Source organism: Elgaria multicarinata, chromosome 4, assembly GCF_023053635.1.
Source record: "Elgaria multicarinata webbii isolate HBS135686 ecotype San Diego chromosome 4, rElgMul1.1.pri, whole genome shotgun sequence".
In the NCBI taxonomy this organism is placed as follows: Eukaryota; Metazoa; Chordata; class Lepidosauria; order Squamata; family Anguidae; genus Elgaria; species Elgaria multicarinata.
Window position 1 is genome coordinate 72,235,133 of NC_086174.1, and position 27,328 is coordinate 72,262,460.

General features: G+C 39.7%; 1 protein-coding gene across 1 annotated transcript in view; it reads left to right on the forward strand.

Annotated features, from left to right (window-relative positions):
* SYNE1 (spectrin repeat containing nuclear envelope protein 1) overlaps positions 1 to 27,328 on the forward strand; it is a 356,826-nt gene that overhangs the window by 226,890 nt on the left and 102,608 nt on the right. The window contains exons 92-108 of the mRNA XM_063124531.1: positions 3,025 to 3,192; positions 4,023 to 4,184; positions 4,801 to 4,995; positions 6,308 to 6,481; positions 10,852 to 11,043; positions 12,463 to 12,594; positions 14,462 to 14,568; positions 15,636 to 15,792; positions 16,243 to 16,374; positions 16,587 to 16,742; positions 18,378 to 18,587; positions 20,225 to 20,326; positions 21,204 to 21,323; positions 22,026 to 22,226; positions 23,755 to 23,928; positions 24,504 to 24,635; positions 26,888 to 27,084. Of these exons, the coding sequence (XP_062980601.1) occupies positions 3,025 to 3,192; positions 4,023 to 4,184; positions 4,801 to 4,995; positions 6,308 to 6,481; positions 10,852 to 11,043; positions 12,463 to 12,594; positions 14,462 to 14,568; positions 15,636 to 15,792; positions 16,243 to 16,374; positions 16,587 to 16,742; positions 18,378 to 18,587; positions 20,225 to 20,326; positions 21,204 to 21,323; positions 22,026 to 22,226; positions 23,755 to 23,928; positions 24,504 to 24,635; positions 26,888 to 27,084 (2,711 nt within the window). The remainder of the gene's footprint in view (positions 1 to 3,024; positions 3,193 to 4,022; positions 4,185 to 4,800; positions 4,996 to 6,307; positions 6,482 to 10,851; positions 11,044 to 12,462; positions 12,595 to 14,461; positions 14,569 to 15,635; positions 15,793 to 16,242; positions 16,375 to 16,586; positions 16,743 to 18,377; positions 18,588 to 20,224; positions 20,327 to 21,203; positions 21,324 to 22,025; positions 22,227 to 23,754; positions 23,929 to 24,503; positions 24,636 to 26,887; positions 27,085 to 27,328) is intronic.

Genomic DNA, 27,328 nt, shown 5'->3' on the forward strand with positions numbered 1-27,328 from the left:
TTTTTTAAGCACACATCTTAACTAAGGGAGAAATTCTAAGCTGTCTGGGTAGGCAGCTGAAGGGCCTTTGGAAATGGCAGAAGTGCCACTCCACCAACAGAGAGGGAGGTCAACTGGTGAGATGACATGCATGCTACTTGAGGGAACCCACTACACTGATGGAACACTATGTTGCTGTTTTTCTTCCACTGGTGGTGTCCCACTGGCATTGGGAGTAAGGAGAATCCACAAGATCCAAAGCACCCTTGCTTCCCAGACCATGCCCAGAGAAAGTGCTGGCATGATGCCCTGTGTAGTCAATGGAAAAGAAAGGGGGAAAGGCCCCATCCCGTCCTGGCCACAAAGAGCTGGCAAGGCTATCAATGTGGTAGACACTTCACCATAGTTTCCCATAACATACAGTATATATTATTGATCTGCCTGAGCATCCACATGACCTTGTCCGAACATTCAATGAACACATCTAGGAACTGTACAGGTTAGCCCCACTTTCTACTGGAACAGTGTACCATCTCCACCATCCCTTAATTAATATGCAGTGGTTATTAATTTGTTTGGGGGGGGGCAGTTCCAGCAGAGGATCAAGTTGGCCTGCATGGCCTTATGGTGCCCTCTATGTTCCTTCAATTTGTACTACAGTCATGTGTCACAGTTTGGCCTCCACTACTAATGTTTTATTCTTGCTCTTCACTTCTACTCAAAAGCACCCACATCACCCTTTCTCTGTGGAACATGGAGGTAGTGTTACAATGAGATTGGTGAAATATTCCTGTCGCTAAAAATTGTAATGGTAGAAGAAACAAAGAGTGAAGTCTGAATAATGGAAGGACCATTGGAAGGATTGCAAATAGTGTTTGCAGACCAAGGCCATAGCTAGACAGGGCAAAATCCCGGGGTGTTCCCCATGATAATCCCTGTGCATCCACATGACGCACAGGGGATCCCGGGATCAGGGAGGGATGATTCCTCCCTTGCCCTGGGATCTCGCTCTCCCCTTTGGCCCTGGTTTTTCCATGGTCCCAGGCTGAGCCCAAGACTGCGGAACGTGTGGCCTGGCGCCGCGGGTTGACCCAGCTCCTTGCGATTCCTCGCCAGGAGCCGAACATGGGGCACAGCGCTCCTCAGGAGCGCTGCGCCCTTCGGGAGTAGGGTGGGGGGAGCAGCAAACGTAATTTAAATTTTAAAAAATACTTACCTTTTGCACATGAGCGTTCATGCGCTGCTGCCCCTTTAAGTAAAAAAAAAAAAGGTGGGCGCAACGCCTCTCCTTCTGAGGTCATCGTGTGTCACATGTAAACAGAGGAGGGATCTCGTGATAAACTCATCACGGGATCTTCCCTCCTCCGTTGCGGGCTAACCGGTAGGTCTAGCTAAGGCCTAAGATTCACAGCTCCTCATAAGCAAACACAAAAACCTTTCCCCCCAAGTAAGTGAAGATGTGTTCATGTTTATAAACATCAAATGTTAAAATATTATAATATCTCTCTTCTTTTTTCTTTTCTTTTTTTTTCTTTTTTTGCAATTGTTTAGAGCAATCTATTTTGAAACATAGGAAATTAAGCAAGCGATATATGTAGGCCCAGACTGGGAGTCTGAGAGAGTTGGGAGGACGAGCATGTGCTGGTTTGTGAGGTCAGGAGTGCTGTACTGCCCCTAAAGCAGCACCTTTAGACTTTTTAAACCTTTTGACATAAGGCTAGGGTTGCAGCAAAGGCGAAGTGGTAGTTCTAGTCCTGGTTCCTGACCAGTTAATTGGTCAGGAATAAAAATAAACTAGTCAAGGGTATGCAGTGCACAAAAGTCCACTTACTGCCTGTACTGGCAGTAAGGAGGGAACCTGCTTCTTTATTCTGGGAGCCCATTTTATGTGATTTGGATAGGAGCTTGATTATATGTGTCAAGAGGCTAACATGAACCAGGTGTGGCTGGTAACATGAATATGATCAGGTAACATGAACCAGCATGGCTGGCTGGGGAATGCAGGACTTTTTTTCTATCTAAACATGCATAGGATTGTGCCCTTAATAGCCTAGATAGCATGATGCAAGGCACAGTTCCCCTTGCCTTTCTTCTGATGTCCCATTAAAAAAAAATGTTATGTGTATTCCTTTATTTCCTGAAAGTATATAGTTGTCCAACAACACAAATTCATTGGGTGGTTCACAGAACAAATACAGCATTAAAGTACAGTATAAAATAATACAAGCTATTAAAACTAAAAACACAATTTACATAGCAACCCTATGGTCCTTGGAATGGCATGTCAGGATGGCCCATAGGTTGGTGCAGACTTCTTTCACTGAGGCCAAAGACATAGCTACTACCTCAGGAAGGGAAATCCCAAGCGTCGATTTCCCACCCCACCCTCACAGGAGCCACAGAAGCACCGCAGCAGCTTCTCTTCTGAGGTTGCAGCAGCAACTCTTGCAACCTCAGAAGGAGGGGAAGGGGAAGGAGAACAAGAGCCCATGAATCCGCTGTATTCACAAGCTTCTCCATTCCCCTCCTCACTCACCAAGAGACAGGTCAGGTAGATGGGCCAAGAGGCCTCTTCCTTTAAAAATGTTTAAAAAGCAGGAATGGGAGGTCCGAACGCTTTGGATAAATCGAGGACTTTGAACTCAGAGCCCTCTGTCTATAAAGGGTAATCACTTAGGTTTGTGCTTTAAAACACAGATTTTTTTATTTTTAAATGGCATTGCCTTCTGTCTGAGACTTCCTGGAGGTTTGGAATGCTTTCCTACATATTCTGGAATTAAAACTCACAAATACAATTTTATCTATGTTAGATCAAAGACTAGCAATTCCACAATTTTTCTGTTCTGTGTTTATTTAAATCAGACTTTTCCATCTTCAAACTGTTCTTAAGCACAAAGTTACATAAAAATAATAATTTGATTATGGTGTTTGATACTTGGAAATCTAAGTTATAGGGCAGCAGCACTAAAGTAGAATATACAGAAGTTGCAAGAATGTGCTACATCCTCTCCTTTGAAAGTGCTATATTGTGCTTCACGCTCATAGGACATTGCTTATTATCAAGCCTTATCTGCTGAACAGTTGCAGATAGAAGCTTCCAGGATTCAACCCAGCACCTCATCCAGTCAGGAGTCCTGTGAACCGGGATTAGAGTTAGCCACCAGTGCCAAGCTAGATGATTTGCAACGCTCTTGGGAAACACTGAAGAATGTGGTAAGTCCTTTGGTGTAAGGAGGAAAAGGAGAGATGTTACTATACATGCTTCTGTGGTTTTAGTGATTATGTCAGAGTAGATGTTTTTGCAAAGACATAGATGGTCTAAAAAGTTTTGAATACCACTGGTGTGCCAGCATCTCAACTATAAGATCTTCAGAGGACAGCTTCCATCTGAGCTGAGGTGGGTAGCTATCAGAAAAAGATATTTCTTGGTGGTGACCCCCACCCCAGCTGTGGAAAGATCACTCCAGAGAGGTTAACTTAGCACCTAATTTGGCAAAGATCTTTATAGTTCCCCAAGCTTCGTAGCTAGTAACCTTTGAAGTTTATTATGCTTTGCTTGTATTCATATTTTAATTTTTGTTTCTTGACAACCGCCCAGGAAATATGATTGAAGGGCAGTATAAAAATACCTATAATAAATAAATACTAGGTTCCTTGTCAGTTCACACATAGGCTTCTTCTGTACAGATGTCCAGGGCAACTGTGGACATCACGGGGTGGGGTGGGGTGAGCAGCATGCCCAGTAATGAGAATCAAACTTTAGCCAAGATTCATTTTTCATACAGGTAATATAAAAGCTTTTCAGTTATAAATGAAAGATTGGGAACTGTTTGCAACATATTGCCAATATACATTGCCTCATGATAGTCTCATCCCTAATGAGGTGATGGAGAAATATGTAATATATAAACATTAGTGCACCTGTAAGCTTCCTTTTCTCCTTTTCTTTTCAAATGACATTTTGTATATTATGTCATTACATCACTGCAATATTTTTTTCTCTTTTTAAGGCTGTATATACTCATAGATTATTTATCCTTTAGATTAGTGAAAAACAGCGCACCCTCTATGAAGCCCTTGAACGTCAGCAGAAGTACCAAGACTCCCTCCAGTCTATATCTACAAAAATGGAAACCACTGAGGTGAAATTAAATGAGACTCTGGAGGCTGGCAAGAGTCCAGAAAGCCAGATGGCTGAACACCAGGTACAAATAAGTTGCTATTTTAATTATTGGTTCTTGTTCAATTGCAGGTGTAGGGTCTTCAAATCCAAATACCTAACAAACTTGTCTCCTGAAAATGTGCTGAAAATTTTACAGTTCTCTGAGGATGTTTTCCACTCTGCTGTTGTTGAAATGGAGAAAAAATGTGTTGAAAAGTTAACAGTTCTCTGCAGATGTTTACCACTCTCTGCTGTTGTTGAAATTGAGGGGCGGAGGAATCAAGACTATCTTTGGCTTTTAAGACATTGCTCTCTTTGTCCTCCTTAGAGTAGACTCATTGAAATCAACGTGGCTTTAGTGGGTTTACTATTTATTTTAGTGGGTTTACTATAACAATGTTTAAGTTTGGATTCAACCAATGAATTTTAATAGAAGTGAATTGCATACTGTGCTGGTTATATCAGTGATCACTTTTATTCAATTTCAGACCACATTCATTTTATTGGATATGATGTGTGAGCGACTTTATCTTCTCTTTGTAAAAACTACTTGGAACTATTGAATGCTGTCTCACAGCCAAGCTGTATAGTAGACTTCGTTGTCTTTTCATATATGGTTTTCAATAATATTGAAACCAAGCCTCTCCTGTTTTTACTAGGCATTGATGGATGAAATTCTGATGCTTCAGGATGAAATCAGTGAACTGCAAATAGCATTAGCAGAGGAGCTGGTCTCTGAACCACTGGATACAGATGCTGCTGATCAATTAGCTCTGCAGTCCACACTCACTGTGTTAGCAGAGAGGATGGCCACTATTAAAATGAAAGCTTCAGGGAAACGGCAGCTGCTTGAGGTACAAGGATGCAGAAAGGGTGGTATTTGGTCTGAACATTCCCAACACACTCAAATGAGTAAGGCTTTTTATGGAAAGGGTGGACAACCGAATGCCCTCCAAATGTTTTGGACTACAATTACCTGACCAATGGCCATACTGGCTAGGGCTTTTATGGGAGTTGTAGTACAAAACATCTGGAGGGCACTAGTGCTGGATCTACACTACTGCTTTAAAGTGCTTTATAACAGTTTTATAGTGCTTTAAAGCAGTTAAAGCGCTTTATAACTGTTATAAAGCGCTTTAAAGCAGTAGTGTAGATCCTGCCTAGGTTGCCTGCCCCTGTTTTATGGTCTATCAAGGACTTTAGGGGCCACTGCATTCTTTTGCTGTTGTCATAGGAAATGATAGCAAATACAGGTTCATCACTTGAGGTGCAGCCGTGATAGAACTTGCGTGTTGCTTCACATGAGTGATTCTGCTGCTTTTCGCTAGAATCAGTTGATGCTTTCAGCGGTGGGTGATTTAGTGCTGAGTAATGATATGACGAGAAGTTAGGTCATGTGTGAATCAGTCCATAATGCGTATTCCCACTTTCTTTCTCTCTCCCCTGCCCCCATGTGTGTGTGTGTGTGTGTGTGTGTATTATGAATAAAATATCTCTGGAAAGGAGAAATATTAATTCTCCCTCCTTTTCGTGGCTCCTTTTTAAAAAACTGCAGAAATCTATGCAAATTTAATTCATAGTAATTAAATGGAGGTAAAATTTGTGCAAATTGAATAGGTAGGAAGTAAAGGGTAGGGAAATTTGAGAAGTGCTCCATTACTGTTACCATTTCTGCACTTTGGAAGGGCAATCACTGGCGAGATTACGAAAAGCAAATGGCACGGGCTCTGTAGCCGATCACCACAACTCACGATAAAATTGCTCTCCTAGGTTTAGAGGACATGAAAGCCCATCATGGGTGAAAATAATCCTACAACAAGCCATTTTTGGTGTGGTTTGTTTTTGAAAAATAATGCACCCCATAGAAAGCGCTCTGGTTTTGGACAATATGACATGGCAACCAATGACATGAGTTAGGTTGTCATGTCATGTGAACCCAATCATTATTTTGTTAACAGAGATCCTGGTCAAGTTCTTATAATCCTCATAGTCTTAATTAATTTTAATTCAATGCATCTAATCTAGTCTTACACTGTGTTCTTCCTTCCCTTCTCGATAAGTTACTTTCTGCTATATGATTATCATAACACTATTATCAGATAATAGGTATCAATTATCCTTTTGAAACCAAATGGATTACAATTGATGGCTACATCTAATTACTAGGAAAAACTCAATGAGCAACTAGAAGAACAGCGGCAAGAGCAAGCTCTGCAAAGATATCGCTCTGAAGCAGATGAACTTGACCACTGGCTCCTGAATACAAAAGCCACGTTAGACACGACATTGGTTACCATTGAAGAGCCTATGGATATGGATTCTCAGCTGGTTGATTGCCAGGTGAAATAATCTTCATGTTTAAATATTACTTCTCTTGCACTAGAAGAGATTTTTTGAAGGGCTGGCTTAGACTTTGCCCACCCCATGGACATGTGTAGGGCTACACATAGTCATGTCAATACTACATGTGGCAAGCAAAACATGTTAAAAGCTGCTTGTTTCATGTGCAATGCATGTAGCACCTGCCCATCTCTACCTGCCCATCACTGGAAGCTTTTTCACCCCTTGTGGGGTGAGTGGTATCTTTTTATTGCATTTTTATACCGCCCAATAGCCGAAGCTCTCTGGGAGGTTCACAAAAATTAAAACCATTCAAAGTATAAAACAGCAGTATAAAACCATAAAATACAATATAAAAGCACAACCAGGATAAAATCAGCAGCAGTGCAGAAATAGAAATTTAAAATACAAATTTAAAACAGCAAAGTTAAAATTAATTTATAGACTGTTAAAATACTGAGAAAATAAACCAATCATTAGTTAAATTTGGTGCTTACAAATTAGGCTCAATCTAAGTGTTTTAACCACAAGAATTTATGACCATGTTATTACTATTTAAAATACACTGTATGGATGTTGTATAATTTTATTTGACAGAAAATACATTGAGTTTCTACCTTTATGTAAACATGAGTAAACTATCCAAAATCAAGGGGGATGGAAGAATCCAAAGCCTACAGTATTATGACCAACCAAAATGCCCAAAAGGTTGTGCAAGGATGAGGAAAGTAACAGATAAGTTGAAAAAATAGACTAGATCTTTCAATCATGAGGTTTGCATTATAGGCTCAATTCCAAAATGGTGACTTTAGACTGAATGAGTCACTGGTAGGTGTTGCAGGCATCAGTAATACCTAACAAAGAACGCAAAGAAGCAATGGCTGACCCCCATTTCTAAAAACATAAAGGCAAGCTGTAACTCATATGTCTCTTGCCCTGACCGAGACACACAGGTTCTTCAGTGGGTAGAGGGCAGAAATGAAAAGAAACATGAAAGCCTTTGTATTTGCAAAACCAGAGATTAATTGTGTCTTCCCTCATCCCTGCCTCTTAAACTGCCTAGCTTTAAGGCGGCCATTAACACAAATAGGGAATTACGGAAGTAACCAAGCTGCCAATATGCACATATTGGCGTCTCAGTTAGGGGATGGGGCAGCCCCTCTCATTCTTCTCCTGTCCTGCCAGCACCGCAGTAGGAAGAAGAGAAGGGGCACTCCCTTCTCCTCTTCCCATCCTGGCTACCATAGCAGCATCACCAGGGCAGGAGGAGGAAGAGCAAGAAGCCCTGGAAATACCTGAGCTACCATTTTTATATAACATGGTGACTTAGGGAGGGAGCGAGCTGCCATCAGACGCTTGTAGACCACACCGCCCCCACTGGACCAGAACTGGCAAGTGCAGGCTGAGTGCCCAGGAGTTCGTCAGACTGCTGCAACCAGTTGGGTAGCCGCGCCATTGCTAATTGAACGGCATCTTACATTTACATGTACATGTACATGTACGAAGCTTACACACAACATACATAATTATACACAAAGTAAAACAACAACAACAACAACAACAACAACAACCCCTCCCCCACTAACATGAGTCCACAGGATCAGGTTGGCAGAATAGTACCATCTTACTAAAAGTTTGCAGCAAGCACTAGCAGCTGCACAAAACCTGTCCACATTATCTGCAATCTGAGAATCCTGATCAGAAAGAAGGACAGAAAGAGAAAATGCATTGTATCTTCCTGGCATTTTTTGTAAAATAGGTGTAATAAAAACAAAAAATAATAATTGATTGATTGATTGATTGATTTGTTACCCGCCTCTCCCTCTGGATTGAGGAGGGGTACAACACAAATGCCATAAAATAATATAATTGATTAAAACGTTTAAAACTAATACATTATTAAAAGCAGCACAGTATTAAAAGGCATCTTAAAATTCAACTGGGTAGGCCTGCTGGAAGAGATTAGTCTTTACAGCTTTCTTAAAATCTGGAAGACTGTTAAGTCGACGAATCTCTCCCAGTGAATTTGTAGATTAAAAGAACAATATAGTAAAACATCCCCAACATTTTGATATCTTCCCTCTAAAAGCATTGATGGTAAACATTTAATTGAACTAACATAAAGACTTTTCTAAATTCGGAGATTGTTAAATTGGTCAGATAATTTGCAGGCGCAAGTACCTTTCTTCCAGAGAAGTGATATTTTGTGACAAAACCTAAGTAGTTCTGTAGTTCTGCACCCTTAATGTGGCATCTGATTACGTTAAAGTAGTAGGGTACAATGTTAATAACCACAGACCTACTTCATATAGTATATAAAACTGAACTATTCAATTTTTAAGAGATGATCATATATATAAAAAACTTGCTTATCCAAACTGTGTGAAAAAAATAGTTCTAAATGTCTTTGGTAATTGAGCATTCAGGTCTAAGCAAATGCTATTAATTGTTCAGTAATCAAGCACGGAAAAATCAAATGATGTTGTGAACCAGACCTTATATAAAAGTAAATGTATTTCAGATTGGGGTATTAACGCTAACTAAAGATTGTCCTGATTTTGATGTAATGCTAACCCATGATTCAGCACTACATGAAGGACCAGACATGAGCCTTGGGCTTGCATACTATCCCTTCTATTGTCCTGTTCTGGCAGAGACACAAGGAAGAGATCAGAGATTGACGCATCCAGTTATGGTTTTATATTAACCAGAAGTTATTGTTATGTCTGAAATGGGGAAAACTCTGATTAGTTTAAAATAGGAATTCACTACCCATGGCCTAAGGGCCATTTGCAGCCCCCAATGTATTAATTGTGGCCCTCAAGCATGCCTTGACCCCCTGCTGCCACCACCAGTATCTTCCCTAGCAATCTTGATAAAGATCACACTGTAGCAGTGGTGAAAGAGGATCTGCATCAGTGCATCAGGAGTGCACATGTATGCATGCTAACATATATGTGTATATGCTCATGTGTGGCCTACATCCCTTGAGCTAGCATCACATTCGACACTCAGGGCTGAAAAGGTTGTCACTTTAAAGTATGGTTTGATAAAACCAGTCAGCATCAAACTGTAGTTTATGATCCTGGCTTGTTAACAAACTATATTTTATACTAAGCAGAGGTCCTTGAGATCAGACATCCATCATCATCATCATCATCATCATCATCATCATCATCTCCAGTTAGTTTTAAAAGGAAAGCAAATTCTTCTGACCTTCTCATCCTGTGGTGGAGGAGGAGAGGGGGGCGGGCTAAGAGGCATGTGTGCTAATGGCTCACTTCTGCTTGTTCATTTAGCACTAAAGCATGGGTTAATGTTATGTCTGAAATGAGCCACTAAATCCTTGATGGCAGTCTAATTTACACAAATGAACAAGCAGCATAAGTCTATTATGAATCTAGTGATGTTGTTGATATAAAAGCCGAGCCATGAGTAGCAGACAGCATGCTAATAATCTGTAGTCCTACACAAAACTGTAATTGATCTTTCTATTTTAATCCTATTTCAATCTTTCACAGTACAAGGACCCCAAATCTGTGATCAACATTTCTACAGAAACATAGGGAAAAAATGAGGTTTTCCAGCAGATGCTTTGAAATGCTAATCTTTTTACAGATTTGTCATACCCAATCATTCAGTTTCTTAGTTTACTCCCCCAGACTTATTTATTGTCAGATGGAATTGCTGAGGGGAAATAAATTTAAGTCTTTACACTTGTCAGTGTCAAAATATTGTCACCTTTTTGGAATTGTGTATAAATACTTATCTGCATTTCAAAATAAACATGCCAGAGATTTGTCACTTTAAGTCGCTCTCTAGACGAAAGAAGATTATGTGGAGGATCTTAGGGACATTCATGCACCAATCAGAAAGATCCGCAGTGAGAAGAGAAGCTTATCAATACATCCAGAGCAACGAGGGGAGGGGAGGGAGAGAAGGATAGAAAAGGGGATCTCCCTGAATACACCAGGCAGAAGTGGCAAAAGAAGAAAAGAGCAGTCATAATTGAGTGTGATCTGTTTATTGTCATTATCTTGGGTACCATAGATTCTGGCATATCGCTGCACTAAAGAATAGAATAGCATTTTAGCATCTGAGCACTGAATTGCGAACAAAATGTCTATGTTACTAAAACTTCCTTGCTCTCAGGCAAAGCTAACTCTTGGTGGATGTTTTTTGTAAGTGAAAATAAATGTTAGAAGTTTGAGAATGCAAGCAATTGGAACCATATTTCTGAGGACACTGGAGAACACCAGAGTGGGCAGCAATGCAAGTTTGGCCTCCTCTTAGCTTGGAAGAGGATGAGGTAGGCCCCTGGCGGATGCTTCAGGATGTATGAATTTGCCTCCTTGTTTCTGCTTCTTCAGAATATGCTTGTGGAAATTGAACAGAAGGTAGTGGCTTTGTCTGAGCTGTCGGTACACAATGAAAACCTTCTCATGGAAGGAAAAGCTCATACCAAGGATGAGGCTGAGCAGCTGGCAATAAAGCTCAGAACACTAAAGGGAAGCCTTTTGGAGTTGCAGAGAGTCCTCCATGACAAGCAGATCAACATCCAAGTAAGGAGATCTACCTAATTGGCTTTAAAAGGAGGGTTTGGGTTTGCATTTTTCTCTTCTGTATTGTGGGGGTTGGGGGAAATTGAATTGGAGAGAGGTTGAGTTATTGTGTTGGCTAGTTGTAATGAAGTGTCAATGAGAGTTGCCTTGCTAATTTATAGTTTATAATTCCCTTATTTTCTCCAAATTCCAGAAAGCAATACACCATTTGCTATTAGGTGGATATGGTCTGGGGAAACCTTAAATTTATTTCATCCTTTTCTTCATTTCTTGTCATCTTTACCATTGTTGAAAAATAAACTGCTTGTGTTAGTGCCCATATGCTTAATTTATTTTCAGGTGTCCGGGTATTGTGGTCTTAACCACAAAACAATGCATCACTATTTTAAAAAATGTATCAAGTACGATTATTAAGTATTTGTAATCAGTTGACTGAGGTATCTGATATTCTGCTAGACAGGAGAATGGGCCAGTTAATATTTTACCCCTCTGCCGCATATTTTTGTGTACGTGGTAAGGGAGATCTGTGAGCAGAAACCTGCTTCCATTAGCAGAGGGTTGTTGGGTTTTTTTGCTGACTGCATATATTTATTTTCGAGAATAAGAATAATATTTGATGGAATAGTTCATATTTGATGTAAGGGTTCTCTGTCCAGTAAGCAGTTATTCCTTTCTACAGCTTTCTTATCTGAAGCATTTTCCTGAGTTCACCTGGGAAAATTTCATTTTCCCATAGCAGGCTCCTAGTTCACTGAAAACTCAGCATGTCAGCAAATGCTGACATGTTGAAATGCTGTCACAAACGCTGACATACAGGTATATTCCTGTTTTAATACAAGAACATTCCATTACTTTTTAAAACAAAAATCGTAGCATAGGACAGTTGCAGCTTATGAGAAAAATGTGGAAGACCAATAGCTCTTTTATTTTTGATATTTATTTTCAGGGTAGCCTTTTATGCAAGCTGTTGCAGGAGAGGCTTCTGGGGCATATATTTGTCATGGTGTCAAGACAGAGGTGGATGTGAGCACTCTTCTTGCAAGGAACATAATGTGGTGGAATATTTAGTAACTTTGGACCAGGATTTGGGAGTCATCGATCCATATCCCCCCTCAGCCCTAAAGCTCACTTAATGACACATTGCCAGTATGTTATTTAAATTGGGTGACTTGCCTATGTGTATGGCCTTAGCCTGCCATGATCATGCCTGCGTGGTGTGCTAAATGAGATGCGGTTCAGGTGGAATGCTACATAGATAAACTTTCCTTAGAAGTCCAGAACTACATTTAAAGTAGGTTGTAATTTGGATCTGAATAATCAGTTTAAGAAGTGGAAGGCTCCAAACCACAGACTGATAACTGGGATTCCCTAAATTCATATTCTGCTTGTATCCCCCGCTTTTTCCTTCAATAAAAGCAGGGAACTCTACAGGAAAAGGAAGAATGTGAATCAGATTTGGCCCTCTCTCAAAGTCCCAGTGTTCAAGAATGGCTGGCACAGGCAAGGATGACCCGTTCACAGCAACAGCAAAGCAGCCTACAGAGACAGAAAGTAAGTGTGCAGTATTTATTACTAATCCTGAATTGTGTAAATGCATTTAAGAACCATTGGCTTGAATTGCATTTATCTACATGGATGTATGTTCAGGACTAGGGCATAGACTTACACTCCCTTTATGTGTTAATCTTATGAAGCAAGTTCATGTGATTAAGAGAAAGTGGGGCTTCACCAACATCATACTGCTTTTCTGGCCATTTTCTGCTCTCGCATCTACACATAGAGCATGGACATCTACATCAGGGAAGCCTGTATGTGTCACATTGGTTTTTGTTTTCATGTGAAAGCAGGCATTTCCATAATTGTTGAGGAAACAAAGAGAATCATACCACATTGTTGTATATTGCCTTGCAGAGGGATGCAGAATCCCAAGGCTGCAATCCTGTACCCTCTATACTCAGAGAACATAATGTAGAATGGCTTCCATAGCTGATCAGTCAGAACTTCCCTCACTAAAAATCTTCACACCCAGTGCTCTGATATGAGACAGCTAGGCCAATTTTCATCCTGTAAAGCCCTCCAATGACTTACTATTAAATATTCCATCGTAACTGCTTTTCTCTGGGCACTCTGTGTCTCTGTTGGAAGTAGGCACAGGGATGCTTGAGGACAAAGCTAAACCTAGCTGTGAATGGAGTGGCTAGGCCACAGCAAGCAAGGAGGTGGATGATGGAACAATCATAATGGGGTGCTAATGGAAGACACCCCTTACACTGTTGTCTGAACATGTGGCAGCCCGTAGCAATCCATGTTGCACATAGCTCTATTTAAGTGTTCTGTAGCAGTGCAGAATAAACGTGAGGAGAGGAAGTAGTGTAGTCCCACCCCTTCTCACACAGTTCTGTCATTCTCTACTTGTAGAGGTGAGGTGAGGGTGCACTCTAGCTTTGCCCTCTTCCTCATTTTTTTCTACAACTTTCTGAAAAGGAGAGCCTCCTGATCCATGGATGGTCTCCACACAATGGAGAGTCCTGGTTTTCCAGTGTTCTGAGCCCACATGGTGAGCCTCTGTGGATACAAGAGGATCTGCTCTTCAGAAAGTTGTGGAAACGCACAAGGAAGAGGGCAAGACTGGAGCACACCCTCATTCACATGTTTATTGTACACAACCATAGAATGCCTGAATAGGGCTCCTGTATTTCCCCCCACCGTAGTTAATAGCAGGTTTCAAGAAATGCCTTTGTTTAAAGAAAACGGGGAAACTACTAATTTCCTTCTCCCAACAGCAAAGCCCCAGTCCCCCCATAGCTGCTTTTAAGACTTCAAAAATACATTGATAGAGAAAATTGCAGCTCTTCCACATCACATTTAATGTTTCCCTTATTGTCATTGTTTAAGGGATATGTATATTATGTTGAAGCTCAGCTTATGGATAGCCCTTTGCCTGGACCCATAAGCCAGGAAGATGGAATAGAGGCAAAGAGGCATTGTTACTGAGACCAGTGTTTTTACTTAAAAAATATAGGTAGCAGCTCCGTCTTTTTTTTTTTAACCTACAGGAAGCACGGGGCCCAGTCCGGATTGGGACCCTAGCATGGAGGGGAGTAGAGTGCTTTAACCCTTTGTTCCACGCTAGGATCCAAATCTAAATCAGGTCTCCTGCGCTTATGCTAAAGTAAAAACAAAAACGCATTAAGCAATGTCTGGGTTGGGTCTTGCTCAATAAGAAATGCTGATTATTTCAAAATTGGGACAGCCTAACTCACATTTGTTTTGAGTCTCGCAGTGACCTACAGTGGAGAAAAACGAAAGACATTCATTCTTCTGTCTGCCTAAAATGTATTCTAGTACTTATATATCTAGCATGCATACGCAGAAAATGCTATGTTGTTGCTAACACAATCTTCTTGATTTTTTTTAGGAGCTAGAAAAAGAGCTAGCAGAGCAAAAGAATCTACTCCGCTCAGTGGCAAGTCGTGGGGAGGAAATTCTAACACAGCAATCTTCTCCAGATTACCTTTGCCCTAGGTGCCTTTTGTTACATTTTGTTCTTATCCTGTAGCTTTGTCATCCTTGACCCCGCTTCTGTGTGCTGAGATCTTATTGCATTCTTTATGTTTTATTGTAAATAAAATCTAAAAAAAAAAAAAGAGATGCTTACATCTAAAATAAGAATCTCAGAATATGTTCAGTATGCCAGCTTCATATAGCGCTGTTTGGGGTTTTCCCCCATATCTATCCATGTTTTCATAAGAAAGGTCCTGGTAGGATGATGTTAAATGAATCAGCCAGCACTAGGCCTTGTCAGAAAGTGGTATATTCTCACACCCGTTGGGTCCTTCATACTGTTTGGCTCACTGCTGCAGGGTTCCCTTCGAATGAAGGATCCCTAAACTGGTATTCCTAAAGGAATCATAAAATGAATTTAATACAGCTAAAATCACAGTAAAATATATTCATATTTGCTGTATCTCATAAAACCCCTTTGGAATGGTTAGAGTTCAACCATAAATTAAATTATTACTCAATGCAGTTGTCTCAAAAATCGTAACCCTCAATATAAATGCTGTTATTTTCATCAGTGGTGAGCTTTCCTAATTCCATGTAAGCAAGAGTTATGGGTATTTCAGATTTCTATGCAATTCTTACTACAACCCAGTGCAAGTATTTTTAGGAGAAGCTCACAGTCATGCAGGGCATCGTTGTGTGTGAATTGGTATCTCAATGTACTTTACATGCATCCACTTTAATATTCAAGACATCACTGGCTTATGATTGTCTTCTCATATGAGACGCTGACATTACTGTGAACAGCAGAATATAAATGTGTACAGTACTACTTATTTATTAAAACTTTTGTATCCTGCCCTATATCACTGGGATCTCAGGGCATTGTACAGATAAAATTAGAACAATGTAAACATAATATATATAACTAAAAAAGTATTAAATCGTTAACAAATTAAAACCATTAGATTTTTTTTAAAAAAAGCAATAAAAACAATTAAAGCTATGTGTGACCAGTAAAGTAATGGACACCCCCAAATAACTGCAACTCCAATATTGCTTAATTCATATTTGGATTTTCATCACAGCAAGAAGCCCGATGTATTAACTCAAGAGTTGAGCTTCGAAGGAGAGAAACCATCAGTTGAAGATCAAATGAAAATGAAGTGGGAAAGCCTTCATCAAGAATTCAGCATTAAGCACAGGCTTCTGCAGAACGCTCTGGAACAAGAACAGGAGCAGCCAGTAAGTATCCTCACAAAAAAATAGAATTGGCAATCTAGGACTGCCTGAGATTGAACTGGAGGCAGAACAAAGGAGAGATCTACCTCTGCTTGGTCCGCCTCTTTGGCCACACCCCATCATTGTGCTGATTGGCTCAGCAGTCCCTTCCTGGGAAGGACATGCTGCTGCTGGGTCTGTGCTGCTGCAGTGGCTGTACCACCGCACCGCTCTCTACCAGCTTTTCTCCCGCCGTTGCCAGCCTGCGCGCCTCACAATTCACTGCTCCCCATTAAGTGGGGAACTAGGATTTTACTCAGACTGTAATTGGAAAAAGAAGGTGGTCTAAGACAGAACCCTGTTGACTGTATAAGAAGAATGAAGTCATCTATCTTATTTACATTCATGGCATATCCAGCATACTGTAATCACTGCTTTCCTTCTTTCCCTCCCCCAACCACCCATCCTAAACAGGTTTACAGTAGACCAAACAGACTTATGTCTGGCATGCCACTCTACAAACAAGAAGGGCAGAGTCAAGATAAACCATCAGTTACATCTTTATTGGTTGGTTTGAATGATGCTTTTGAAGAAGTCTCTTCCCAGGTACAATATTTTATTTTGTTCATTTTTAAAAAAATAATCATGTGATATGGCATTGTAAGGTGATCCAGACTGCTGTTTATTTGAAGTGTCCTTCCCCTGTTTCTTAGGAATTATATAAATGAAAGATAAAATTCTTTTTCTGTCTCTCTCTCCCCTAACTATATAACTGTACTAACAGACTTGCCTGTCTCCGTTCGGATGCCTTTTTTCAGGATGAAGGCGCAGAGGAGGGGAGCCTGCACTTTGAGCAAAAGTTGTACAGTGGTGTTTCAGCCACCTCTTCCTGGCTAGATGGTGTAGAAGAGCGTTTATTAATTCCAACAGCCCTTTTACCTGAAGTGACAGAAACCTGTGTTTATAATCAGCAGGTAAGTATGTCCTTAAACTACCTGTTTAATGTAGAACTATATAGAATATAAATACAGATCTAGGTGTGATTTTATTAGGGGAAAGAGCAGATCCAAAACTCATTCACACCTCTGCCAACCCACTAATGTACCAATCACAGGCAAAAATCATTCAGCTACAGTAAGATTCAAATCCTGAAATAAACTGGAGCTGAGTTCTGTGTGACCATGACAGGACTATACAGTGGCAGTTCCCAGATACGTAGGCTGTATTTGGCAGGTAGGGACAAATGTTCCTCCTCCCAAGGAACTGGGGACATAGTTAGTTCCCACACTAGTGGTGTCCCTAGATACTCACCTTTGCTGTTCACCAAGTATATGAAGTAGTGCCATACTCCTCTGGATAAAAAAAACCATAATGCTACACCTTTTATTATTGGAAGGTAAACAGGAATGGATAACATAATTTGCCTAATTGCAACACCATATATTTTTCAAAATCTCTTTTTGACCTGCTTATGAAGAAATTTGCAAATTTAGGAAAATTCTTATCAAATACTAGCTGAAACGAAATTCTCACCCATCTGCTCCAGCCAAATTCAATGGGTTACAACTGTTCCCAGCATGGAGAGGATCATGTTGTACCTGCCTTCCACAATGAGGAGCATGTCGGTGGGGGGAACCAAGAGGGGCAACTCTAATTTAGCACCTCAAACATGGTTGAATATGCAGGGATTCAACCCCAGACTTTTAAAAGCTAAGTACTCAAATCCCTGGGCCTGGATAGACAAATCTGTCAGTTTCACTTTCTCCCAAATTCAGTTTTTTTAGAAAATCCCAAGCTCTTTCTATCTTCTCATAATACCCCACGAACTAAACAAAATTTTCACGCATTTCTAGTGAGAGCAACAGGCAAGCCAGAAAGGATCCCATAGCTGCCATCACAAAATAATATAAGTAAAGATACTTTTGCTTCCTACATAGACTGCCAGTGATCCTGTAACTGGAATTCATAAACTCAAGAACAGTGAGAGTTTTTTCGCTGTCAGATAAATCCTATTACTGTAGGCTAATTTTCAAAAATCAGTGCCACTACTTGGAAAGGACAATCTGACCAAGAATATATCCATTCTTAAGTGAATGCTCTACACTTATTTCTTAAAGCCAGTGCTTTTGTGAAAGTTTCTCCATTTACTATAATGGATGAGACAGTCTCTGTAGGCATTTTTCCAATGAAATGTATGGCAAGGCAAATGCCATTGAATGAACTCTGAATGAACATGAATGAACTCTGTGTGCACACTGATATTCCTCTGCACATTAGCAGTGCAATCTTATACATGTTTTCTCAGAAGTAAGTGCAATGGGGCTTAGTCCCAAGTAAGTGTGTCATGCCATATGCGACAGGAACCACTGGAACTGGGTGAATGTGTTTGGAATCAAGATGTGATACTTATACCCACACATTTTGCTAGTGTGATGTTAATTGAAGCATGAAATAACTTTTGTGAAGAATCAAAAATATGAATATGCTGGTGTACTGTTTTTCTTCTTCTTCTTCTTCATCATCAACATCATCATCATCATCATCCGTAGTGTACTATTTTTGAGAGTACTTAATTTTAAAAGTATGCTTTGGTTTTATTTGTATTCCAGACTCTTGCTAAAGATATCAAGGAGATGACAGAAAGAATGGATAAGAACAAGAATTTGTTTTCTCAAATGTTTCCTGAGAATGCTGAAAACAAAGGTGTTATTGAAGACACCTTGGATTGTTTACTAAGTAGATTAATATTACTGGAGACACTGATAAATCAAAGATGCCAACAGATGAAAGAAAGACTCCAGCATATATTGAGTTTTCAGGTAGAATTTACCCTAAACTCTTAATGACAGCTCTAATTTTTCACCACTACTGTATTCCTTCAATTCTACGATGCCATCGATTGTAAGACGCACACTAATTTCAGTACCACCAACAGAAAAAAAAGCTTTGATTCTAAGAAATAATAAATGCACCTGCGATTCTAAGACGCACCCCATTTTTAGAGATGTTTATATGGGAAAAAGTGTGTCTTAGAATCAAAGCAATATGGTATATTTAGCCATTTGAAAAAATAAGCATCCCAATTCTATTGTTAGATTCAGAAGTTTGTTATAAATATTTTAGCCAATAACTTGCTTCAAAGATAGACAAAAAGTACAGGCAGCCATTTTGATTCATATTTGGAGTAGACTCATTGATTTCAATGGGAATTAAGTTAGTCATGACCAACTGACTAAATCTGATTCCAACTCAATATTTTTAATAGGACCAATAAAACATCACAAAGCAGTGAATGAACTTTGAAGTTTCGCTTGATGCTTCCTCAGGTTCAATGTTAACTTAAGTAAAGAGAAAGGAAAACATAGAAAAAGATTGCTGGTTTAGCATGTGGTAAATGCCCTGATTGTCATATGTTACAGTTTAGGATAGTATTTTGGATTGTGCCCAGTGCAAAAAATCACCAGTTGCACCAGTTTTTACTGGGACATATAAGCAAGCCGGTCTCTCTTTGAAAACAGAGGGGTTTTTTTTGTTTATTCGTTCAGTCGCTTCCGACTCTTCGTGACTTCATGGACCAGCCCATGCCAGAGCTTTATTATTATTATTATTATTATTATTATTATTTATATTTCTGTCGGCCGTTGCCACCCCCAGCTCCCCCAAGGTCAAGTCTGTCACCTCCAGAATATCATCCGTTATTTAAATCTGTCTCTATCACTAAACAGAACTCCTTGGGTCCTTATAACATGCAGATCAGAAATAAAGAAAAATGGTAGTCCTTGTATTAGCAAAGCTTGAGATTAATTTTAGAAGATGTACCAGGTACAGAAGCAATTGAAGCCATGCTAGTTGGAAGGTTTAACCCATATAACAGTTGTTCTGAGAGCAAAACCAGTATGCTGTGTTGAGCTCCTCCATCCCTATGTTAATGCACAGCTACATGCTAGGATTAAAAAAATATTTTCCAATCTGTTTTGTTCTTCCCTGTAGAATGCACCTGTTATTTTGTCATTATCTGCACTATGTTTTCTGTACACAAATGAGTAGCATCATGAGTAGAAAATCAGCAATAGTTCATGAAGTAATTAAGTGACAATGTGGGCCGTGGGGACAAGGCAGCTGCTTGCTCAGCTCTGTATAAGCAACTGGCTGCTTAACAGCGACAGTGATCAGCATGGACTGCTGGTGCCCATGCTCATGCTGGATCCTGCTTGATCATTTAATATTGGTGTATCTGCAAGATGTTGAACTAGCAGCCTCATGCTTTCATTGCTGCTTCATAAGAACCTCTGGCAGGATGTTGAGTCAGCGCGAAAGCATTTTTTTTTAACCTCTCATATACTGCCTCACATCCCAAACCAGAAAGGAAAGAAGCTGATGTTGGATTACTCTAGATTACAGTTGACTGACATTCTACCATTTGAAAATCTTACATACAATTTTCTATTTCTGACAGAATGATCTGAAGCTGATGTTTACATCATTGGCTGATAACAAGTATATTGCCCTGCAGAAACTAGCTGAAGCGGTTGAACGTCCTGAAACAGAACAAATGCAGGTATAACCATATTTCTATTACTAAGCATGGAAAGGAGAAACGGTGTAATGCAGGAGTCTCCAAACTTTATTTATTTATTTATTTATTTATTTATTTATTTATGTGATTTGTACCCTACCTTTCTACCAAGAAAAATGCCACACCTGTGAGTAAATAGACATGCCTTCCCAAGGAGTGTTCTGGAAGCATATAGTTATATAATAATACACATCAGCTAGAGATGTCGCGGGTCGATCCGGGAGTCTGATAGAGTCCCCCCTATCCAACCCCCCAACCCAGTCGGGCACCCATGGCACATTCATGGCCCACCAGGTTGAGCAGCTGTGCATCCCCACGAGCACCCAGCAGCCTTACAACCTTGACCAGAGCCTCTGTAAAGGCCCCAGTCATGCAATGAGGGAAATGCACAATTTCCTGGAGGCATAAATGGAGGCTGTTAATAGAGGCCCATTTACTCAAGAGTAAAGGCACAAACACATCTTATTTTTAGGGAGGAAATTCCATAATTATTTCTTTGTCATGCAAACTCTGCATAGTTTCTGGGTTACGTTCTCAGGTGTGCACATAGTTCACGTAGGCCTGGTGAGCTTTGCCCTGGTCTCTCATTAATTAATAGAGTGTGCTCATAAATACAAGCAACACTCCCATATGCCTGCACATGCTTGATGAGATAGGTATTTTTAGGGAAATCTTGTCTGTTATTACTGATCTTGTCACTGAGGAAACCAAGGTTCCCTAGAACATAGTTCGGAAACCCCTGCTATATGCTGACTTTACCTAATGTAAACATCAACGCCTTAACACCTATGCTGATGTGCCATCTCTGACATCAAGCATCACTGAAGTGTGATAAATGTTATAATTCTTCCTTATATAGGCTATTCAACAAGCAGAAGATGCACTGAAAGAACTAGATGCAGGAATCAGTGAATTAAAGAAACGTGGGGATAAACTGCAGATTGACCAACCTTCCATGCAAGAGTTGTCTAAACTTCAGGTGAGGAACCCATTAAAAAGAATGATTTAGAATTATCCTCAGAAAGTTGTTATCATTTAAAGCTAATAAATTATTATTATTATTATTATTATTATTATTATTATTATTATTATTTAGAGTTAAGAAATATAATTTATTTAGCATAAATCATACATCTATGCTCTACCACTGAGCTATGGCATCTGCTCTTAGGACTCTGAAGGTAACCATGCAGAAGGCCCTGTTTTAAACAGCTAGAATTTTTTTAAATCTCATTTGACCCATTACTTGTGGATGGCTTCAGATAACTTAATTAAACTGTTAGTGGTTGCAAGCCTCACTGTTTATCAGAGGATTTTAAAAAAAGAGTTTGTTGAATTCATTATAAGACATCCTGAATAACAGAGCGCAACTATTGTACAATGCAGTCTAGCCAAGATTTTTAGAACAACTTTAGAACATCAGGACTGTAATCAAATGAGTGCATGTTTTTTCTTTTACTTTTTGTTTTAAATTTTGTAAATTGGCTTGAAACTTTTGTTAAAGGATGGGATATAAATGTTTCTAAATAAATAAATAAGAAATAAGCTTCTGGCCCAGGTAATTATTAAAACAGGAATGTTGGTAGTATGGATTGACCAGATCTGCAGTGTTTAAACTTTCTGTGGGGGTTTTCTGTGACTGGAAGAAAGATTATGGCTGTTCATTCTTTTCACATGCCAGGATATGTATGATGAGTTGATAATGATCATAGGATCACGACGTACGGGACTGAACCAAAATCTGGCACTTAAGGGTCAGTATGAACAAGCACTGCAGGATCTGGCTGACCTGATGGAAACTGGAAAAGAAAAGATGGCAGTTGACCAGAAAATGATTGTTTCCTCCAAAGAGGAAGTCCAAATGCTTCTTGACAAGCACAAGGTAAAAAACCCATATAATTTATTTAAATTCCTATATTTAATTTATTGCAAAGATCTTGTTCTTTCATTACTGTCATGTTGGTTGGTTTGATTTTTGTTGTTGTTGTAATTTTCTTGACCTCCTTCAAATCTGGAAAGATATTAGCTGTTCTGATGTGATTTAATGCCACTTGGAATAATTTGAAAGTAAACGGTGCAGGGAGGGGGGAATTAGATTGTGTTTTCTGCTACTTTCAACAGGAGTAAATTCTAGACGGGTAGTCATGTTAGTCAGTCATGGTAACAACTGGAGTTCATAGGAATATTTCAAAGAAGAATGGATCTTTATTTGCTTTCATCTTAATTTGTATAATCATGAAATACTTTATTTATTTGTAAAATCATTTGCTGCTACTGGCTTGCAAAAGCAGGAGTTTAAGTGCAAAAACACATTACTATTGAAAAGTGCCAAGGATGCTAGATTCACTTAGATTCAAAGTGAAACAGTACCCTATAACTGATTCCTAGAAAGTATGTAAAGGAAAGAATATAAATAAAAATTGCTGCTCTTCAACATTTGGGATGTTAATTTCTACAATTAAGAAAGGCGCAAACTAGGGAAAAATTCATCATCAGTATGTGTTCCACTTAAGGGATCCACAGAACATAAATGAGGGCTAAATTATGGGATAGGTGTTTTAAAAGTCTGAGCAGTTTCCAAACCTCATAACACACTGGGGACCAGACCCCTGCCACCAAAATTGCTGCCACTGAATTGCCACTAAATTTGGATTAGCAGTATGGTGGCACCAAAACAGCTGCATTTCTACTTTTAAGTAAGGTGAGTGGGGAGTACACGCCTAATTTTAATGGGAAAAAATGTGTTCCCAAAAGCCCCAGGAGAGCACAAATTTGCATTAAAACAAGCTGTTTAATCCTTGTGTGCCTTGTTTTAAAGTGAACGTGCAGCTTTTTCTGCAACCACCATCACGCTGCCAAAATTCAGTGGCAGCAACTTGAGAGGTGGTAGGAGTAGTTAAAAAAGGCTGCAAGCCACATATGGCTGTGTGTTACTCACCTATGCCTTTTCAGTGGTGGCCCCTCAATTATGGAATGATCTCCCTGACGAGGCTCACCTGGCGCCAACATTGTTATCTTTTTGGCGTCAGGTCAAGACTTTCCTCTTCTCCCAGGCATTTAACAGCATATGCTGAGTTTTTTTAACTGACCCCAGAATAGTTGTTTTTAAATGGATATTGTCTGGTTTGTTTGTACTTTATGCTTTTTATGGTTTTAAATTTTGTATATTTCTTTTTAATGTTCACAGTTTTTAACTTTTGTCAACTGCCCAGAGAGCTTCGGCTATGGGGCGGTATATAAATGTAAATAATAATAATAATAATAATAATAATAATAATAATAATAATAATAATAATAATAATAGATGATATTTTAATCCCTCCCTCAAAAGAAAAAAGATTTAGTGTAGTAACAACACTCTACTTGCTAATAAATAATGATACTTTTTTGGGTTTCTGAAAATCTCTCAGGAATATTTTCAGGGTCTGGAGTCACACATGATCCTGACAGAAACACTTTTCAGGAAGATAAGCAGTTTTGCTGTTGTAAGGGAAACTCAGTTCCATGTGGAATTGATGGCAGAAGCCTCTGCTGTATTAAAGCAGGCCCATAAGAGGGGAGTGGAGCTGGAATATATTCTTGAGGTAAGAACTTTTCCCCCCTTTCTTAAAATGGGTAATTTTCAAGTATATTTCATTCAATTTTTCACTGGTACAACAGGCTGCAACAGTGTAAAGTCCTAAAGTAAAAGTTACACAGAAGCATTTGGAAAAACAAACTCTATGCCGTTGCAGCAGGCAATGTCTCTCTCTCTCTCTCTCTCTCTCTCTCTCTCTCTCTCTCTCTCTCTCTCTCTCTCTCAGATAAGTGGTATAAAAGGTAAAGGTGCTGTATCACCACTTTCTGTTAACCACTTTCAAGTTAAATATTGGCCTCTTGAGTATTTATACTGTGATTCAACACACTTTTTAATATTTTTACTAGACCATATTGTCCATGGTGTAGGTTCCCCCACCCTCACAGCTGTGTAGACTTTCCCTGCAAACCTTACATTTATTTTATCAAACCAAAGTATGATTTGATTTAAGTATTGTCATAAGATATGGTCCTGTCTTCGCATTTAAGATGTCCTCTTTCAGTCTGTTCATCTCTATGTAGTTTTCTTTTGGAAATGCATCTGGAAACCAGTTCAGCCTTGACATGTGTATATGTTTTACAGACGTGGACACATCTGGAAGGTCATTATCAGGAACTCACAAGGCAGCTGGACACTGTTGAAACCAGCATTCCAAGTGTTGGTTTGGTAGAAGAGTCTGAGGAGAGGCTTGCAGATCGGATTGCACTTTATCAGGTAATGCTGGTGGTTTTCATGCCTTATTATTAAGCAGTACAAAGCATCTACCTGTTTCTTGGCGGTTATATACTATCTTCACTCTTTCATATACAGTATAGTGGGGGGTTTGCTATTCTTTCCCCCTGCCCCCCCTCCAGCAGGAACAAAAACCAAAGAACCATGCTGGATCAGACCAGGTGTCTATCTCAGGGGCGCAGAAACTTCAGGTACAGGGCCCAAATCTGTCAGTTTCTGAGGTGCCAATCCTCAGGGTTTGCCCAGATGGCCACTTCCCCTTTTCTTAACCACAGATTGTTTGATGGTTTCCTAACTTCTGTGCAGTTCCCCCCCCCCCCCCATTCTCAAAGTCTGAAATGCCTCTTCTAAGGCTTACTTACAGGCAGTGAGAGCTTTAAGATAAAATATGCTGGTGGTTTAGGTATTTGGGGCCCTGCCTACCCCTGGAATGCGGGCCCCAAGAGCTTCTCTGAAATGGAATTTGGCCCTCCAACTACAAGAGGTTCACCAGCTCTGGTCTTTTTCTGCATCCTGTTTACCACTCTGGCCAGTCAGATGCTTCAGGGAACCCACCAATAGCATATGGATGCAATAGCTGTCCCCATTCTTTGCCTCATTATAAGTGATATTCAGGGCCAAACTATGTTCACTAAATGTGTGCTAAATACCTTGTTTTTCCTCACTAAATTACATGTGTCACAGGGGGTGGGGTTAATCCTTATTAGGAACCCAGTGCACAAGGAGGGGAGACTTATCTCTTCTCCCCCCAGCACAAACAGACCCAGAATCACACACACACACACGCTGCACAGATAGTCCCATGGAAGGGGCATTTGGTTTCTGATTACACTGGGGAGGGGAGGGAGACGCCTCGGATTACCCCCATATATATCTTTTCTTAATTAATTAAGGAAAATTAAGGAAAATCAACATACATAGCTAGATGTTATATATGCGTAGTTTAGTTCTCAGAATCATATTTTCTCTGGATATAGAGGTTTAGTTTAGCTTTCCTGACTAACAGTCATTGATACAAATTTTCCAATCCTTTTTTAAACCTATCTGAATTTATGGCCTTGCCACATCTTGTGGCAACAAATTTCTAAGTTAATTTATGCAAAGACATCTCATACATTTGTTGCACTAGATGCAACAGTAAGGCAGAATCCCAGCCCCCTGGCTCCTCCTGCAAGACAAATAAACCATAGACCGTCTATCCATGTTTTGCTTATCGTTCTGTCTGAACCAGGGAATGTAGCTTGTCTCACCACAAACAAGCTGGAATAATAAGCCGTGATTTGTTGTTGGCTTATGAGTCTAGCTTGTTTGTGAGTAGATAAGCCAAATTCCCTGGTTTGGACATCACAATAAGTCACGAATGGAGTATGAGCATCATCACACGGGGGAAAGCTGCATTTCCTTACTGTTGCTTCACCGCCTATGCATTTGTCTCTCATTACTTCCTATTGTCAAGGGAGAGGAAAGACGAAATAAACAATGTGCGCGTAGCCCATTCAGTGGGCTGTTTCGACCATGCTACTTCGAACTTACTAGGGTGTTTTTTTGTCCCGCAAATAAGGCTAGAAGGGGTGGGAGGCACGCGGAAGGCAGATGACGTAGTGAGAGGAACCTATGAAAATCCATGAGTGCCCAGTAAAGAGCGTGCAATAAAATGCTTGTCTGATGGAGCTCTATGTGTGGTTTATTTAGCCACTCCTGCTTCCAGGATGATATAAGTAGGAGCGATCAGGAGCCCTGGTATCAGCACCCTGCTCATTCCCAATATACCAGGATTTGGAAGAATCTTGGCTTATTATGAAGCCCAAACGCATCTAGTGTGATGTAGTAGTGATTATGTGAAGAGGAAAGAACGTCTAATCAAAAGAGAAATTTACCTTAAGGATGAACCAGCCCTTAGTAATATATGTCTGAACTGTCACCCAGGAAACAGAATATTTTAAATAGTGGCCTGGTTTGCCCGCTTTTCTAAAGTAAATGTCACACATGTTACTAAGCCTCTGCATGTTATGTGAGCCTTGTATACATTATTTCTGTGCATATTTGAATGATATCCTTAGAGAACAGATGCATTGGGTAGGCATTACAGAAAAGTCTTTTAATAATGTGTAAATATTTCCTAAGACAACATATTTAATTATCATGACAGTATTCACTAGATTTCATAATGCTTTACAATAAAAGGGAGTCACTACAGAGTCATGTCTATCTCTTAGTGTTGTTTGTCGTTACAGCATCTGAAATCTAGCCTTAATGAATACCAGCCCAAACTTTATCAAGTATTGGATGATGGGAAAAGACTACTGTTCTCTGTCACCTGTTCCGAATTGGAAAGTCAGCTCAATCAGCTAGGGGAACATTGGTTAAATAATACCAGCAAAATCACCAAGGAATTGCATAGACTGGAAACTATACTTAAACACTGGACAAGGTATGGCTTATGAAACTGAACAAGGGTGGGCTTTAACTGCTTTACCATTTTTCATCTCATCAATCAAATTTTGAAATTAAAATCAGAATTATGTATTTCATTTGAAATCTTTGAGAGAGAGAGTCCGTAAGAAATTAAGGTGGTACTCTTCGAACAGGACAATGCAACCTAATTTAATTATAATTTCACCCCATTGCTTCTGATGCCAATTATTAAAAATATTTCTTATAAATGTTTGTTTTAA